The sequence below is a fragment of the Panthera pardus genome, unplaced genomic scaffold (assembly GCF_024362965.1).
Source record: "Panthera pardus isolate Hobbes unplaced genomic scaffold, ASM2436296v1 HiC_scaffold_27, whole genome shotgun sequence".
Lineage (NCBI taxonomy): Eukaryota > Metazoa > Chordata > Mammalia > Carnivora > Felidae > Panthera > Panthera pardus.
Window position 1 is genome coordinate 106,932,345 of NW_026526843.1, and position 18,377 is coordinate 106,950,721.

At 41.3% G+C, this 18,377-nt stretch overlaps 1 protein-coding gene across 2 annotated transcripts in view; it reads right to left on the reverse strand.

Moving 5' to 3' along the window:
- The window catches only part of PHEX (phosphate regulating endopeptidase X-linked), a 229,879-nt gene that overhangs the window by 171,212 nt on the left and 40,290 nt on the right, over positions 1 to 18,377 (reverse strand). The window contains exons 4-7 of one of the 2 annotated variants that reach the window (XM_019433557.2): positions 15,525 to 15,611; positions 14,242 to 14,468; positions 6,102 to 6,170; positions 3,165 to 3,281 (exon numbers count right to left, since the gene is read on the reverse strand). In XM_019433557.2, coding sequence (XP_019289102.1) covers positions 3,165 to 3,281; positions 6,102 to 6,170; positions 14,242 to 14,468; positions 15,525 to 15,611 — 500 coding nt within the window. The remainder of the gene's footprint in view (positions 1 to 3,164; positions 3,282 to 6,101; positions 6,171 to 14,241; positions 14,469 to 15,524; positions 15,612 to 18,377) is intronic. The other variant, XM_019433558.2, reaches the window with a different exon arrangement.

The window sequence follows — 18,377 nt, forward strand, 5'->3', positions numbered from 1 at the left end:
AAAGGTTTTCAAGATTTCGGTGCAGTGCTGAACTTGGGAGACCGGGGGGGGGGGGGGGGGGGGGGGCATCACTTTAGGCAAAATTAGCATTACAATAATAAAAAGAAACTTTCCTGCCCTGTTCAGTGTGAAACACTGTCCTCACCATAAAAACAACTTCCCAAATCCTTTCCTCACCTGTAATGTGGTTGGACAAAAATCTATTACTGGCTCAGGTTTGATAGCCAAAGTGAGATTAGGCAACTAAGACACACATCCAGCTTCACCTGTGGTATCCAGATAATGATCTGAATACCTCGTGAACCACAGACCATCCCTTCATCCCTCAGAGCCTATTTTCACAAAAGAGCACTGGACTATCAGGATACCACTGCCATCTGTGATCATTCTGTCGACAGCTCATTATCTCCCCTCCACTCTTTCCTCTGCTTTCTCTGGCCTTGAGATTCCCCTGTCACCACTGCTCGGGGAATGAGTTCAGTTACCACTCAAATACATATTTCTAAGTCTACATGTCCGGCCTTGATTCTTCACACACTTTCTACTCCCAATACTCAGGCTCTTGGCCACTGTGCCAGTACCAAATCTAAGCTTCTAGCCTCTGCTGTGATGAATCTAAGAAGAGCAGCAATGATTATCTTCCTCAAGGGCCACCTTAATCACTTCCATGGACAGGAAGTAGCTCCCCATAGCCCTAAACCACATCATGCTTTTGCCATAAGGCCCTCCATCACCTGATTCCCTTGCATTAAACTTGTCACCTCCTACCTCACATCTCATGCAGGACTCTCCTGCCCTGGCACCCCCATCCACCATCACCACTCCCATAGTTTGAACTATGATTCAAAACTTTGCCCAACATTCATTTTCTCTGTCAAACCTTCCCAATTAAACTCCACTTCACTCTAATTACAAGGGCCACTCCATCAACAAGACCTCCCTTTGTGCACACTTCTTTCTAGCTGGTACTGGTTAAATGAACACTTGCATGGCTAGATTGATACGGACTTTTTGTGCTTGGCTAGGTTGTCCTGTCTCCCCAGATTCAGAAGTTTCCCTAGTACTATGTGTCCCACTAATTTTGAATGACCTAGGTGTGTACAAGATGGGAGGTGAGAGTTACTGGCTGGCCAAAAATCCATGCACCATAGATTTTTCAAGACAAAATCACACAGGGCTGAGTGATCAACATCAGCCCCCTCTTTTCTAAATGCTTCAGTGCCCTCAGCTTCTTCCTCCTCACCCTCCACAGGAGAGACTTCATGAATCTTACAAACAGCTTCCTGGATCTGTGTGAATCGTTGCCTCAGAGAATGTCTCTCCTCCCTCTCTACTAGGGCTCACAGCCCCAGACTGAAGCCCTTTGGCCTCAGAGCTGTTTTCAGCTCTCTGCCAACTACTTCCCCACACCCCGTGGACTTGTCACTTCATTTAGCCTCTCAACAATTCCCAGTCTTGCCTCAACCCAGCTGTTTTTAGTTCCCTTTTTGGTCCAAATCCCTGGCTCAGGGCAAGGCCTTCTCCCCCTATATCAGAGGTTCAGTCCAAATTAGAGCTCTGGGTCTCCTATTTGCCTGGGAAGGGAATCCAGATGGCCTCTAGACATGACTTAGAGGCCCAGTCTTTGACTCCACAACATCTGCAGCCGTCTTCACACACTCTTCAAAGGTAACTGCAGGAATGAACTTTTTGTTCTGCAACTAGGAGTTTGGAGAGAGGTACCAAGTACATCACTTCAGCTGAGAGAAACGAATTCCTCCTGACCCTTATCAATTATCCCTACTCCATACCTGAACACCATACCACCACTTTGCCTAACACCAAACCAAGCAGCACTTGGACTCACATGCAACTCCATATTTTTACCAACTTCTATTATAAAAGACGATACTCCATATGCAAGATCTTCTTGATAAAAGTATCATTTTTTTGTCCACTACAAGGTATCCCCACAAGCAGATTTTACATTTGCTCCCTCTGGTCCTGAGAACACATAGGCATTTAATACTTTGCTTCTTCTACAGAAGAAGTTATATTCTTTTTTTTAATTCTTTTTTTTAACATTTATTTTTATTTTTGAGAGACAGAGAGAGATAGAGCATGAGTGGGGGAGGGTCAGAGAGAGAGGGAGACACAGAATCTGAAGCAGGCTCTAGACTCTGAGCTGTCAGCACACAGCCCGACATGGGGCTCGAACTCACGGACCGCGAGATCATGACCTGAGCCCAAGTCTGATGCCCAACAGACTGAGCCACCCAGGTGCCCTGAAAAGAAGTTATATTCTGAACAAAGCTAACCACTGAGGATTTCTCATTGTTCTCCCTCAAGTTTGTTCCTAGGTCTCTACCCTGAACCTGAAAGAACTTAAAGTAACTTACACAGAACATAGCATTTACATGTGGCAAGAGAAGAATAAAAAACAGGATTAGGTACAAGGTAGCACCAGGACAGCAGCTAAAAAATGCTTAGCAGCATGCCCTATATACTTTCTACATCAAATTATGTATCAAATATCTAGTTTGGGTACACAGACTTCCCAAAGCCCCAATCTTAGGTCAGACCGATCCTGAGTGGGAATGATATAAAGAATAGACTAGATTTAAAAAGTCAGTTAAGTGTCCAGCTTCGGCTCAGGTCATAATCTCGTGCTTCGTGGGTTCAAGTCCTGGGTTGGGCTCTGTGCTGACAGCTCAGAGCCTGGAGCCTGCCTCGGATTCTGTGTCTTCTTCTATCTTTGCCCGTCCCCCATTCATATTCATTCATTCATTCATTCATTCATTCTCTCTCTCTCTCAAAAATAAATTAAAAACTTAAAAAAAAAAACCTTCCCTCAAGTCAAATCCATACAGATTTATTAACTATTCTTCTATAGGAACCACACAGAATTTTTTTTAGGAAAACATAGAGGATCTCCCTGGTGCTATTCTTTGGCCACAGCTGAGCAGCATCTGGACCTTGGGCTTCAAGCAGGGAGACAGAAGGAGTGAAGAGCTCTTCTCTCTGTCATGGTTCTTCCTGTTATTTCCCAGAAGGGATGCTATTAGTTATACCTTGGACCCAAAGGACAATGCCACAGAATGCTATTTTTATATTTATTTTCACTCGTGATATACTTCTTTTAAAATAAGGGGGAAATAAGAAAGAGATTTCACATTAAGACTTACCTCGGCTATCTTAATTTCCAGTCTAAGCACTGACTTCATGTCATGCTCCGCTCGGGAGCTATTAGCTCCCAAAAGCACAGCAGTATCCACCATGAACTTGTAAAGGGCATCCCGATACTACAAGAGATAAAGAAGCAAGTGACCATGACAAGAGCCTATTCAAAAGTATGTTTCAGGGACACGGAAAGACAGAAACAGCAGGTGGAAATAAATGTTCTTCATTTTCACTCTGTACTCAAAGTATAGTACAGGCATTCGGCAATACCAACCACCCACCTACCACTTTGGGAGAAAGAAGAGTACAGCTACTTGTGTACTGTTTCCATGAGAGACAGAGATGTCCAGCCACCAAGGGTCAAGAGAACTAGTTTTCTGGCAACCAGTGATATTATGGATACATGAAACATCTCCAAATGAGCCCAGAATAGAAAGATAAAGGTCAGACTCCTCTTTCCAAGCAAGTGAGGCTTTAATAAAATAATGGGAAAGAACCGTTGCTAAAAGCAGGAGGCATGACCCATGAAGACTAGTGGAAACTGTGATTTATTCTCTCCTGGCTCAATTTACCCACCTTCACATTAAGAAATAAAAGACCTGGGGCGCCTGGGTGGCGCAGTCGGTTAAGCGTCCGACTTCAGCCAGGTCACGATCTCGCGGTCTGTGAGTTCGAGCCCCGCGTCAGGCTCTGGGCTGATGGCTCGGAGCCTGGAGCCTGTTTCCGATTCTGTGTCTCCCTCTCTCTCTGCCCCTCCCCCGTTCATGCTCTGTCTCTCTCTGTCCCAAAAATAAATAAAAAACGTTGAAAAAAAAAAAAAGAAATAAAAGACCTGTGATTGCAGCCCTGTCCTTTAAATTTTGTATGGATTTTACAAAGTTTTCCTCACTGCTCAGGGAACAAAGAAGAGAAGAGAGGAATGATAAAGAGAACCCCAGCAAACAGCATATACCCAGTTTCCTCCTTGTATGTTCATATACCCATTTTCAGGCTATTCACAGGTCACTGGAGAGGGACCCTACTCTGTGGGAACTGTGGAAGTTTGTTGAGGGTCATCTTTCCTTTCAGATATATTTGTGAGAACTCAAAACCCCACATAATAAATTATCTCATAGTTCTGTTATGGGACTAAGATTTCTTCCTAACAGACACTTATGACCTTGAGACCTATATAGTGCTTGCATATAGCAGGGCCTTAACAAATATTTGTTAATCAGTAAGCAAGTTTTGCAAATAGTCTTAATTAGAAACAATGTTTTGTAATTCCCAGTTCAACTTAAGAAATTATTTAGTCAATCAATACATGTATAAAAGGTCTTGCTAGGCATTCAGTGCTTATGGGGGGTACAGATGAAAAATTACATAATGCATGAGTCTGGGTTCTCAATGTGTGATCCAGGAGGGAGATAAACATGTAATTATTAACTGTAACATTAGAGAGACAAAAATAAGTTCTTTAACAAAGCCGCTAAGGGTTTGCAAACTCAAGAACTGAAGAAGAATTCCAGCCTGGAAAAACCGGCACAGCACACTTGAAGGAGACAGGTTCAGGAGCAGTGAAGAGTCCTCCTGTGTGTTGAGTAAGATGCCTTTGTTGGGGGAAAAGTAAAAATATATCAGACAGCAAAAGTGCTTTGGGATCATGTCATGAAGAGACCTTGAAATCCCTCTAAGGAACTCAGAGCCTAGCGCATGAGCAGAAGCATGCTGGGAGCTGTATTTTGAGAAGGGGTCTTGTGCAGTGGTGCTAAGGAGGCAATGAAATGAATAGGAGGAGGTAACAGTTAAAAGGCTACTTATTGTAGTCAAGTCGAGAGTTAACAAGGATCTGACCTAAGGCACTAAAAATAGAGAGGGACCAGAGATTAAACAGAGATTTTTAAGTGTCTGACTCTTGGTTTTGGCTCAGGTCATGATCTCACAGTTTGTGAGTTTGAGCCCCCCATCAGGCTCTGTGCTGATAGCGTGGGGCCTGCTTGGGATGCTCTCTCTCTTCCTCTCTTTCTGCCCCTTCCCCGTGAGTGCTGTCTCTCTCAAAAAACAAACAAAAACCATAACAAAACACAACAAAAAACAACCTTCTTTGATAAGTGTCCTCGCAAAGAAAGTTAGTTGCTGAAGATCTTACCTAGCTTCCTGCCCTTCATTCAGAACCTTCCGGTTACAGGATTTAGTATCAGCAAAGATGCAAGGACTTCCATTGTGAGCCAACACTTCTAAGTTCCTACATTCTTAGGCTGGCCCAGAAACCAGTGAACTCCCTAGTCAAGGGTCCCCTGGATCTGAGGGTCCTTTGGAAGTTCAACCAAGTTTCCAAAGTGAATTGAAAGTGTCAGGAATGATGCAGCGCTACTCCAATCTCCAAGAACCTACCAGGTTTCCAAGCCAACCCAAGAAATCTATCGGAACTGATCCCATCTAGTTCTCATTAACCTTACATTAACCTGTGGCACCTGTTAGGAAAACAGATTCCTGGGCCCCAATTCAAGTCTCCTAAATCAGACTCTCCTGGGCTGCAGCCCAGGAATCAACATTCAACAGGAAGTTCCCAGATGATTCTTAAGCCATACAATTTGAGAACCACTGGTTAACTATGTCAACACAGTTAACACCCCCCCCCCACCACCACCACCACTTTACTTCTGCAATGTAGAGTGAGCTCTCTACAGTTCTGACTGCAAGCTCATTTCTTGGTTACTTCATTCGGGTGTGCTGTATCCCCAGCTTGATCAACAGGACACTGAGCCTTGATGCCCAGACTTCCAGAAGACAGGGAATGCCATTTGTTTGCCTGAATAAAACACCTCTGTTTCCTGCACTGGGAATATGGTCATCCAATAGTCACATTGCTCATTGCCAGTAAAGAGTCAGGGATTTTACAACAATTTATGAACCCAACAACAGTCTGACAAGGTGCAGAGTTCAACATGGGTAAAACTTACAGACTTGGCTTCTGTGCTATTATCGAGGTAATCTTCCCTCACAGCTAGGGAGAGAGTTGCTTGGTCCAGCTGTTGAGACAAAAGAGAAAGCATTCTGTTTGTAATGTAAATTCTTACAAACCCTTTTAATAAGAGTATTGAGATCTGCATTCCAGTCATAGTGTGAGTCTCTGTCACCATTACACAAATAGTTGAATGCACTCAGAGCTACATGTAAACAGGTACTTCAGCAATGACAGAAATTATAAAATGTCAGAGACCTGCCCTTGCTCCATGGTTTCTAATCCTTTTGAGGTTCTATCAATACTGAATAGCATCAAGGCTTTCTGAGTTGACATAGGTTTTGGAAATGATTTGGTTTTCCCCCTTCTTGTGGATAAACAAAAGCCAGAGAAACAAGGTGACTTTCCCAAGGTAACATAGCTGGGCAGGGCTCAGAGAAGCATCAGTGTCTCCTGTCACCAGATCTAGTACTTTTCTGGTATTTTACAAAATGCCAATCTGGAAAGGGCTGATTGACCACATTTTCTACCTCCATATCCGTGAAATACTATACTGCACTGATTTTTTTTTCATGTTTATTTCAGAAAGAGAGTGCACTCAAGCCAGGGAGGGACAGAGAGAGAGGGAGAGAGAAAATCCCAATCAGGCTCCCTGCTGCCAGTACAGAGCCCAATGTGGGACTGAATCCCACCAAGAATGAGATCACAACCTGAGCCGAGATCAGGAGTTGGACGGACACGTAACTGACTGAGCCACCCAGGCGCCCAGATTTTTTTTAATGTTTGTTTTTGAGAAAGAGAGAGAGACAGAGCATGAGCGGGGGAGGGGCAGAGACAGAAAGGGAGAGAAAGAATTGGAAGCAGGCTCCAGGCTCCCGGCTGTCAGCACAGAGCCCGATGCGGGGCTCAAACTTACTAACCACAAGATCATGACCTGAGCTGAAGTCAGATGCTCAACCGACTGAGCCATCTAGGCACCCCCCAGATTTTTTTTATTTTAAAGGAATCAAATGATAATTTTGTTTTGAGATATCTTTGCAAAATTTAGAACTCTCTCTGGAAAGTTTAGGATAGATGATAAAAATACAAATAATAATCAGACAACTTTAACAACCAGAGTTGTTATGGAAAAGTAGAGCATAATTTCTTGAATTAAACACCTTCAGCACTTAAAGGCAATCAAAAGGGACAGACAGCGTTTTCAAAGAATGTGCTACAACAAGTGGACATCAATTTGTAAAGCAAAAAAATGAACCTTGATCCATACCTCACATCTTAAAAACTAACTCAAAATGGATCATAGACTTAAATGTAAAACCCAAAACTATGAAACTTCTAGAAGATAACATAGGGGCAAATCTTTGTGACTTAGGGTTAAACAAAGAGTTATTAGACATGACAACTAAAATCACGATCCACAGAAGAAAAAGTAAGTTGGACTGCATCAACATTAAAAAATTTTGCTCTGTTAAAGACACCGTCAGGAGAATAAAAAGACGAGCTACAGTCAGAGACAAAATATTTGAAAATCACATATATGAAAAAGGACTTGTATATAAAGAGCCCTCAAAATGTAACAGTAAGAAAAAAAAAAACCAATTTAAAAGCAAGCAAAAGATCTGAACAGACAATTCACCAAAGAACGTATGAAGATGGAAAGTAACTGCATGAGAAGATGCTCAACATCACTACTAATTAGGAAAATGTAAGTAATAAACAGTAAAACATCACTATACATCATTAGAACGGCAAAAACAAAAGAGCCCACAAACAACCTGCTAACGTAAAAACTGTCCAGGATGGGGGAAAACTGGATCACTCACACAATGCTGGTGGGAATGCAAAATGCAGAGCCACTTTAGAAACCAGTTCAATAGTTTCTTATAAAATTAAGCAGACACTTATTTATGACCCTGCAACCTCACTCCTAGGTATGTTCCCAAGAGAAATAAAAACTTCTGCTCACACAAAAACCTGCATGCAACTCTGTTCATAATTGCCCCAAACTGTAAACAACCCAAATGTTCTTCAACTGGTGAATGAATAAAGGGTGATACACCAGAAAACACTACTCAGCCATACAAGGGAATGAACTACTGACACATGCAACAACACAGGCAACTTTTAATCACATTCTGAAAAAGGCAAAACTACAGGAACAGAGAAGAGGGTGTAAGGATGAGGAAAATGGTTGACTACAAATGGGCACCATGAGGTAATTTTGTTGGGGGTGACGGAACTGTTCTGTTTTCTGACCATGGTGGTGATTACATGACTATGCGTTTGCCAAAATTTATAGACGTGTGCATCACAGATAGTTAATTTCACTGTATATAAATTTAAAAATAAATATTTTTTAAGTTCCAGAACCTCCTCTCAATCTATGGCTATTCTTTCTTGAGTTTTAGCAACTACCTAAAGACTGAATAAAATAGATCCCAACAGCAGATTTTCTAATTTATATAATTCACACAGAAAAAAATTAAGCCAAATTAAGAAGATAGAAAATCTAAATAACAAATCAAAAATTAGTAGCATCTGAATAAAAACTGGATCCTACAGGCACATATCATTAGTTTATATTACTGTACACTGTTTTTATCTATCGATTCTAGTTGTTCTTCATTTTTCTACAATCTCAAATATTTTCTTTTTTTAATACATAAAATCTGCAGAGGATCATAGTTTTCCATAAAAATCTCCTTCATATGCAACAAATTCTGCAAAGGCCAAGTTAAGAGTTAGTGATGTTATGAAAAATTCAAGGAAAAACATTGCTCTTGTTTCAAGGGGGAAAAAAAGAGGTTTTCATAACATCCATCTTGTCTGCATGTATTACTAAAATCCTCAAATTGCTGTGTTCAATCTTCTTGTCTAATTGGCCCCAAACAACCAAGTCATAAGCCAGACTGGCTTCATCCTACTGAAATTCCCAATCTACCACCATTTCTTCCAAAAATTAAGTGAGCCAGGATCGTGAAACACAATATTATGATTAAGATGCTTTGGCTTTCAATTAGATCTGGACAAGGTGGAGCAGTCTTTTGAGCTTCAGTCACATAGGAAAGGAAACTCAGGAAATGATATCAAGAAAGCCAAAGCTTCCCTCTGATGAAATGAAGTTAAATCTGCTTATTATAAAAGTTTAGATGATTCAATTAAAGTTACTGGACATTTTTTAAACGTTCACACTGTTATAGTTTCTAGGGAACGTTTTCAATACACCAAACAGTTTAAGGTCTGTCAACTAAATCACTTCAGAAGCATATGAACTCTTGAGGCAAAAGACTTTCTCAAGAGACCAACATCAGGACACTGTGTTATTGGAGGTTTGTTAATCCTTGCATTCACAAATGATCTGAATAGCCCAAGTAGAAAATAAAATACATGTTTAGGAAATCCGATATATTGAACTGAAAGATGAACTTTGTTTCTCCAACTGCAACAAACCTCAGTTTAGGAAAGAAAGCAGTAACACAAAAAGAAACGTCTGACAGATTATGATTTAGGAAAAAGAAAATACAAAGCAAATAGAAAAAAATTCATTTCCAGGAGGGTCTCTCCTTGTCATCCTTACAGATTTTGCTAAAAGTCAGACAAAAGCAGGCCACTGACTAATGAGGACTTTAAGTCACTGTTTCAGTAACAAATACTGAGACAACCATGGTCTTCCAAACATTCTTTCAGGAGCATACATATTCAAGTCTTTTATTGTCCTTTAAATCCTCATTCTTATTCTCTCCTTACGTAAAATAAACCCAAACACATGTAGCAAGGTATGTTTTGGAGCTTTGACTTCTGTTGTTTCCTATATTTTTGTATTTCCTTTCTCCCATTTCAGGCTGTGGTAAATCCTGTGCCATCTCGCCATGGGGGAGCTTTACAGAGGACCACTCTGGATTGTAGCACACCCAACTGTCCGTCCTTGGCATGGGGATACTTCTGCCCACTGGAAACGTGCTTTCTTTCTTCACCCAAAGATATTGCCACAGTGCTGTGCCTTCCCAAAATGAGCCCTTTTTCTTAGCCCCATGGGTTTATGGTATTAGAAAAGCTAAAAACATTGACAAATATAGTATGTGATGGTAAAAGAACTCTAAGTACATCGAGAGAGGAGACTTTGAGGTAAGAGACTTCTCCCAGAGCAGAGATCTCCTAGGCAGCCAGAGAAGTCCAAGCTGGTCATGAGCAGAGCGGGCAGTCACTGCCCCTAAAAAATTGTAGGATCGCAGAATGGGAGGCCCAGGGCTCTGGCAACACAGCAGCACACTGGAAGGGCCCATGTGGGCTGAGATAATGGGTTTCTTCTCAGAACCAGGTACCTGATGAGTGGAGGATCTCCTACTGGCCCAGGAAAAGGCTAAGAAATGGGGCAACCAGAAGGTTGGAGAAATGCCCAGACTGGTTCTGTTTCCAACTACAAGGTGGCATGGGAGCTCAGTCAGAGATGAGACCAATGGAAATTGTCTATTTCTTGCATACGTGAACTCGAGATCTGAGAGGTAGGCTGGGTACCAAAAATGAAGAGAGCCAAGTGGTTCTCCAAATGGTTCTGACCAGCTGTCTCGTCACACTTTAAGGATACCTCTTGTCATGTGCTACTGTGTGTCAGTATCCATCTTGTAAACTCTCACATAATTCACCTTATTTAAACATCACAGTGACAGTGAAAAGTACGTTCTAATTCACCTGTCAATACTCATGGGGAAAATGAGACTCAGGTGAAGCAGTGTGCACAGATATTCACTGAGTAAATCACAAAGCCAAACCATGAACTTCAATCTCTTTAACCACAAAGCCTACACTTTTTTCCACTACCCTAGTGGTTTTCAAACTATGTTCCACAAAATGTAAAAGATGCTCCAGTGGAGGGGGTGGGCAGTGCACCTGGGTGGCTCAATTGGTTAAGCATCTGACTTTGGCTCAGGTCATGATCTCAGAGTTCATGGGTTTGAGCCCTACATCGGGCTCTGCATGGACAGTGTGGAGCCTGCTTGGGATTCTCTCTCTCCCTCTCTCTCTGCCCCTCCCCTGCTTGCACTTTCTCTCTCTCTGAAAAATAAACAAACTTTAAGGGACGCCTGAGTGGCTCAGTCAGTTAAGCATCTGACTCTAGGTTTCTGCTCAGGTCATGATCTCACAGTTTCATGAGTTCGAGCCCCACACTGGGCTCTGCACTGGCAGCATGGAGGCTGCTTCGGATCCTCTCTCCCTTGCTCTCTGACCCTCCCCCACTCACACGGTCTCTGTTTCTCTCAAATAAATAAAATTTTTTTAAAAAGTGCTCCAGAGGCTCCAAATATTTAATCAAATTTTTTATAGTTTTAACTATTTCTAATAAAATCAACACTTGGAAATTCTACAACACTGGAAGCTACCGATACACTAATTTTTGTTGTCAGGTTCATTGGGTTTTAGAAGAGAGGTTCTTCTACCATATCTAGACACAAGCTTGAACTTCTTTTAACGGTGTTACAATTACAGAGACTGCAGCTCTATTTTGTTAATTCAAGTGTGCGACTATTCACACAAAATGGTACAAACGGGGACACAACTAAAGCAAATGAACGCTGCATTCAAATACCAAGCCATGGTCAAACACATCAGTTTGGAACAAGTTACCATCTTGGCAAAAGAGAGCAGTAGTGAAGTCCATGAGTGCCTACTCATATCTGGAGACTAGTCTATTCATTGACAGTCCAGTGTTTCCAAGATCCATTTAATTGAATATTAACTATGCAAGGCAAGCTGTTAAAAATTGGTTACCATGTTCCTCTATTCTCCATGTTTCTTGTAAGCTGGTATTAAAACTAGAGGCCTGATTAGATCCAAGTTCATTTTTTTTTCTTTTCCTTTGGCAAGACATCATGGGTGATGGTGTATGCTTCCCAGTGCCCAGTATCGGAAGGCATACAAAATCTGGTTGCCCCACTTTTAGCAAGGCTACTGTTGATGTTTGGGTTCATTTGATGTCAGTGTGATCTACCATGAATTCCCCCATCAACCACTGACCTAATGGTTCTAAGCTGCTATTGATGATAGCTGCCTTGATCCTTTATTCTCATTAGAAAGGTTTTAAAACAGTAACTTTCTAATTTTATTCTTTCTCCTGCATTTTAAAGCTGTGATTCTCCTATAATTTTCCCTCATCAACTATTAGTTTACCCTGAAATCGGTCAGATCTACAATGTTGATGAAAATTGACACATCAACCAAATGCACATGAGATTCCTATTTGGAACCTGACTCAAAGACCAACTGTTTAATTTTTTTAAAGGACATGTTTGAGACATTTCAGGAAAACTGAAAATTAACTAGTTGTTAGATGTTAATTATGGAATCATGATTACTTTGTGATAATAGTCCTTCCATTCTATAAACACTGATTTACCAGTGCAATGATATTAATTTTGGATTTGCTATAAAATGCTCCAGCCTCCCCCACAAAAGAAAAGGTTAGGATAAAACAAGAAGAGCCAAAAGCTGCCAGTTGTTGAAGCTGGGTTGATGAGTACATGGGGGTTTGTTGTACTATCCTTTTTATTTTTGTATTATTTTCCATAGTAAAATGCCTAAGGAAATAAATTCTTAGACTAGGTCCAGAAACTGGTGAAAAATGAAATGGTTACCATTTGTAATTACTTTTATGTGTGTGAGTCAAGATCTTCTATCACCCAACAGAGTGCAGAAATTTAAGTTTGAAAGTCTCCATCTAACTTCAAAATACTTATGGTATTTGAAAGGATATCATAACAGTTCTGCAATGAAGAATGACAGCCTTAAAACCTGGTTTGTTTGTTTTTTAAGCAAGGAATCTATTAGCATAACACAGGTCAACTGGACCGTTATGTAACATCGTTTTGCCTTGAGTCTTGCATATCACATCTTATCCGGACAGCATTAGCATGTGTGTCGGTGCCATGTTCCTGTTCCTTCACCCAGCACGGAAGTACAGCTGTCTCTGGAACTAAGAATTTCCTCCTGAGTAGATGGTAATTCTGCCAGTGACTAGAGATTTACTGAGACTTCCATGGTCTAAACTATAGCTGGGCAGACCACAGCGTGCTGGCCAGCCTGTCATACAACCACACCCATTCATGTATGTAGTGTCTATGGCTGCTTTCCCAGATGCAACAGCAGAACTGAGTAGGTGAGACAGAGACCATATGGCCCACAGAGCCTAAAATATTTACTATCTGGTCCTTCACAGGAAAAAAAAAATGCCAGCCCCTTGGTATAAAAAAACAAAAACAAAAACAAAACTGTAGGGCGTAGATTTTTAAAAGCTGACTTGCAACAAAAGAGGGTAATATACTCTAAAGGTTTTATACTTCTACAATTTGATCATCATTATATCACCAATATTTTCTGGTTTGACAAAGGACAGAACTGGGAGGAAAATAATCAGTGATTCAGTAAAATTTTCATTATTAGTCCAAGTAGCTGTGGAAGTAAAACATTTAACAGGATCAAAACACAAAACAATTTAAGAAATGTTATTTGAATCCTTGCCAGGCTGTTTTACTGATGAGTCTTTGTTGGTAGTTTTCAGACAGTCCCAATTTTACCAATATAATAATGCACCTCAAGGTATGTCTGCATGGCCCATTCCTTCATGGGAGAAATGCTTACTCTCCTAACAGAAAATGCAAACACTTAGAACAAGTTTTTCTTCCTTTTTAAATGAAGGAAGGGAGAATCAGGATGAACTTGACAATGAAATTTTAGATGTGCCTGCAAGAATATGTTAGGGAAAGGAGAACAAAGTCTCGTGGTATGTGTTCTCCTTTGTCAAGGGAAGGATGAGGTGAGGGGAGGAGCAGAGTTCACAAAGTCTTTGCAGCCTGCTCCCCACTGGAATTTAGGAGGCCCACACATGCTCAGAGTAGAGATTTGAGGGCCAGATCAGAGATGACTTGAAACTCATCCACAAGCTTCCTGAAAGGCAGACAAAACTGATTTGTTCCTCATTTACACTCCACAAATCTGGGATGAAGGGGAATATTATAGATCCTAATGATTAACAGAATTGTTATCTGATCATTTCAGTAAGGTGCTAGGATTCTCGTTCCCTGGAAACACACCCCAAAAGGCTAACCATGAACTGAACAAACGGGATGAACAAGTGCTCACTATACCTTCAAGATATGTTCGTTGGATGCCTTGTCATCAGGGGACACATACAGTCGGATGAACACAGAATTGCTGTACTGACCACGAAATGTTGCAAGGGTATGCAAAAGACTGAACTTTCTCTCTGACCACACTCCCTCAGGACCAATATTAGACTCGAGCACAGGCCAGCGGAAAGGTGAATGCCGCAGGATGTGGAGCAATGGTTTGGCATCTGCTCTTTCGATCGCTTCTGAAAGGGAACAGATATGAAAGAAGAGTTAGAATTGCAAACAGGCTCACCAAACTAAAAGGCAAGTGTATCTTCTCAAGAGAAAATTCCCGTAAGGTCCCAACTTAGCATTTCAGCTGTTCGAGGGAGGTGTGGTAGACTGAGCACGGCCACAGAGACAGAACTACCTCTGATTCACACTTCAGTGTCACTGCCTAAACTTGGGGTTCTTGCCAGGAGAGCAGACTAGGGAGCCTGCTGAAATTTCTGACAATAAAAGATGGGCTCACTACAGCCCAATGAGCGATATTAGGCTGAGAATATTTTGGAAAACTACGGAACCACCCTAGGTAAAGGAAACTGCTTGGTAAAACCAATTCCTCCCCAGTATGCATGAATTAATGCCTCAAGGCTCCTTTGTCATCTTTTACTGCCCTCTTCTACCTCACCAAATAATATCTCAAATCCTAAACAAGTTAACACACTTCCCACTGGCACTGGTTTCTCCCTGCAGTGGTCTTGAGAAAGCACACCAGATAAAATGACAAGTGTCACCTTAATTCCAATCAGACCCAAGATGCCAACACAGGCCTAACACACCCACCTGAGATGCCTGTTAGACTGATGGAAAAGCAGAAGGGGCCCGGCCCACCTGGGAATCTGGATTTTCTTGGGCCCCTGTAAGGTTCTATGGGATATAGCAACACTCCCAAATACTCTCTCTCCCAGGCTCCTTCTCAGACCAGACCTGGCCTCTGGATTCTTATTTCTGCACCACATACAATGGGGTCTGCCCTTCTGACCCTACCCAAGTTTCTCATGGAGTACTTGATACCTAAAGAATCCAAGCCATAGAAATAAAATTATTTTCCTATTTTCTCCATCAAGCTACCAACAGAACATTAAGGACGGGAGAGTCAAAATCCAGTCTCTGAAAATTGTTCCTTTCCTCAAACAACACTTTTAAACATTAATCGAATTCTTAGTAGTTCTCTTTTTCCTTAAATAATATCTTTAAACATTAAGAGAGTCTGTGAAGAAGAGGGTGGTAAATATTTTATTGTCTTTATTACTTACTCTCATTCATGCAAGATGAATAAAGGATTTTGGCTTTCTGTATGGCTTCGGTGTCCCGCCTTCTACTGATAGATTTCTCCAAAAGTGCTAGGAAGGTGGAGAAAGGATTCGTTAGTATCCACCCACACATGGTGCCGAGTTAGAGGTCATCTGATAACCACAGTCCCAGCCTCCAGAAAATTAAATGTAAAGGCAGACAGCCCTGTAAAAGACACATCTATAAAAGATACACAGATGGCAGAACCGAGTCCAAGTTGCTTGAGGTTCAAATAAAAAATAAAATTTAACATTCTCTTTTCCAAGGTTCTCCTAATTCACAGAATCCAAAAGTTCAATTTCTAACTGAAACTGGACCTGCTGCAGGGGTTAATGTTTTCTGCTACCTACACAAAAGGAAACAGAATTCATTTATTCAAGAACTAAAAATAACTGAATTCTGTTCCTTGTTTCTGCACCGAGTAATATTCTCAAAGGAGGCAATTTCATCAGAGTCGGGTTTCTTAAGATTTCTCCATAGCCCAGCCTCTCATGGAGGTCACCTGGAAGAAATTTCCCATTAGAAGTTTTATTCAGTGTTGCATAAACATGCTGTGGACATGAAAGAAGTTGTTTAGACAGGAAATGGAGAGGCGAGATTGGAAAGCCTACCCAAATTGCCTGAAAACTTGTCCATTTATACATGCAAAGTCCTGGCCATTTAAATGAGGTCATGTGTATAAAATGGTTGCCAGCATAGACCTGAGCCCACCCAAAAAATGATTTGCTATTTATAAAATTAGTGACGCTTTTTTCTGAAGGTGAAAAATGACAGCTGTCACTATTAAATAGAGGAGGAAAGCCAAGACTCAAAAAAAAACTACCCTCTTCCCCAAAACACACCTTGGATGCACTTGAGAGTATTAATTTTCCTACATGAAGCCAAGACGAAGAATCCCCATGCAGCACCGTGTTACTGCCTACATCAAGCATCAAACTGCCGTTGTCAAGGCATTTGGAGTTTATTTCTGAAGCAACTTAGCTGCCTCCAAATGATGGCACAACAGATGCTCCCAAAGTACTCTGAATAGCTTCAAGACACAATGTAGAGTGCTCATCAAATTAACAAGTAATTACGTATTACCTGAAGAGGAATCTTTACTTCTAAACTAGAAGTTCTACCTTTCTGAGGGCACCTGGGTGGCTCAGTCGGTTGAGTGTCTGACTTCAGCTCAGGTTGTGATTTGATGGTTTGTAGGTTCAAGACCCACGTCGGGCTCTGTGCTCACAGCTCAGAGCCTGGAGCCTGCTTGGGATTCGGTGTCTCCCTCTCTGTCTCTCTCTCTCTCTCTCTCTCTGCTCCTCCCCTACATGTTCACGTGCTCTCTCTCAAAGATAAATAAACAATAAAAAAAGAAGTTCTACCTTTATGGGGAAAAAAAGCAATCCAGAGCTCCTGTCCAGTTTTTTATGAGCACCTGTACGTCAAACAAGTCCACATTAATTACATGGATTCAAAAAAAATACATTGAGTTGGATGTGGGCGTTTTCAATTATTTCAACTTGTGTCATGTTTCTTTCTTGTGTGTTATCATAGCAATAAAAGCAGGATACCTAGCCCCAAGGATAAAGAAGAGAGATTTGTTTTTTTAATAAACATAAAGCTCTAAAACCATACCCACATATCTTTCTATTCAAATCAGATCATGTGCCTTTCCATTGTATTACTTCCACAGTCATTGGACTTTTAGGGAGACACATTTGAAAGTAACTAATCCAAATTCCATTTAAGGACATGATGTTATTCCGATGCTATAAACACTCCACAGATTGCAAACAAGAATGCCCTTAGGACCAAAAACAAGCCACGGGAGCAAAAGAATTCAAAGCATTAAACATATGCCTGAGTGTGCACCCAAGGCAGTCTGTGTATCACAAGAAGGGAGAAAGAGGACGTGTAACGCTAAGTAGGGCATTCCCAAAACCCTAACTAGGCACAAATATCAATAATATGTTCAGGCATATCCCAGAGATACTGTGGGTTCAGTCGCAGACTATTGCAATAAACTGAATATTGCAATAAAGCAAGTCAAATTAATTTTTTGGCTTCCCAGTGCATATAAAAGTTATGTTTATACTATACTGTAGTCTGTTAAGTGTGCAATAGCATTACGGTTTTTTTTGGAGACAGAGAGAACGTCAGCAGGGAGAGAGGCTAGGGGAGAAAAGGGAGGGAAGACAGGGGAAGGGAGAGAGAGAATCTTAAGCAGTCTCCACAATCAGCACAGAGCCAATGTGGGGCTCAATCCCATGAGCCTGGGATCCTGACCTGAGCCAAAATCAAGAGTCAGACACTCAACCAACTGAGCCACCCAGGCACTTCAACAATAGCATCATGTCTTTAAAAAAGAATGTAATACCTTAATTAAAAATACTTGCTTGCTACAAAATGCTAACCATCATGTGAGCTTTTAACAAGTTACAATTTTTTTGTTGGTGGAGGCCCCTGCCTCCATGTTGAGGGCTGCTGACAGATCAGGGTGGTGGCTGCTGAAGGCTAGGGTGGCTGTGGTAATTTCTTAAAATAAGACAATTAAGTATGCCACCTAGATTGACACTTCCTTTCAGGAATGATTTCTCTGAGGCATATGATGCTGTTTGATGGCATTTTATCCACAGCACAACTTCTTCCAAAACTAGAGTCAATCCTCTGAAATCCTGCTGCTGCTCTATCAACTAAGTTAATGTAATATTCTAAATCCTTGGTTGTCAATTCAATGATCTTCACAGTGTCTTTGCCAGGAGTAGATTCCATCTCAAGAAACCACTTTCTCTGCTCATTCATAAGAAAGAACTCCCCATCTATTCAAGTTTGAT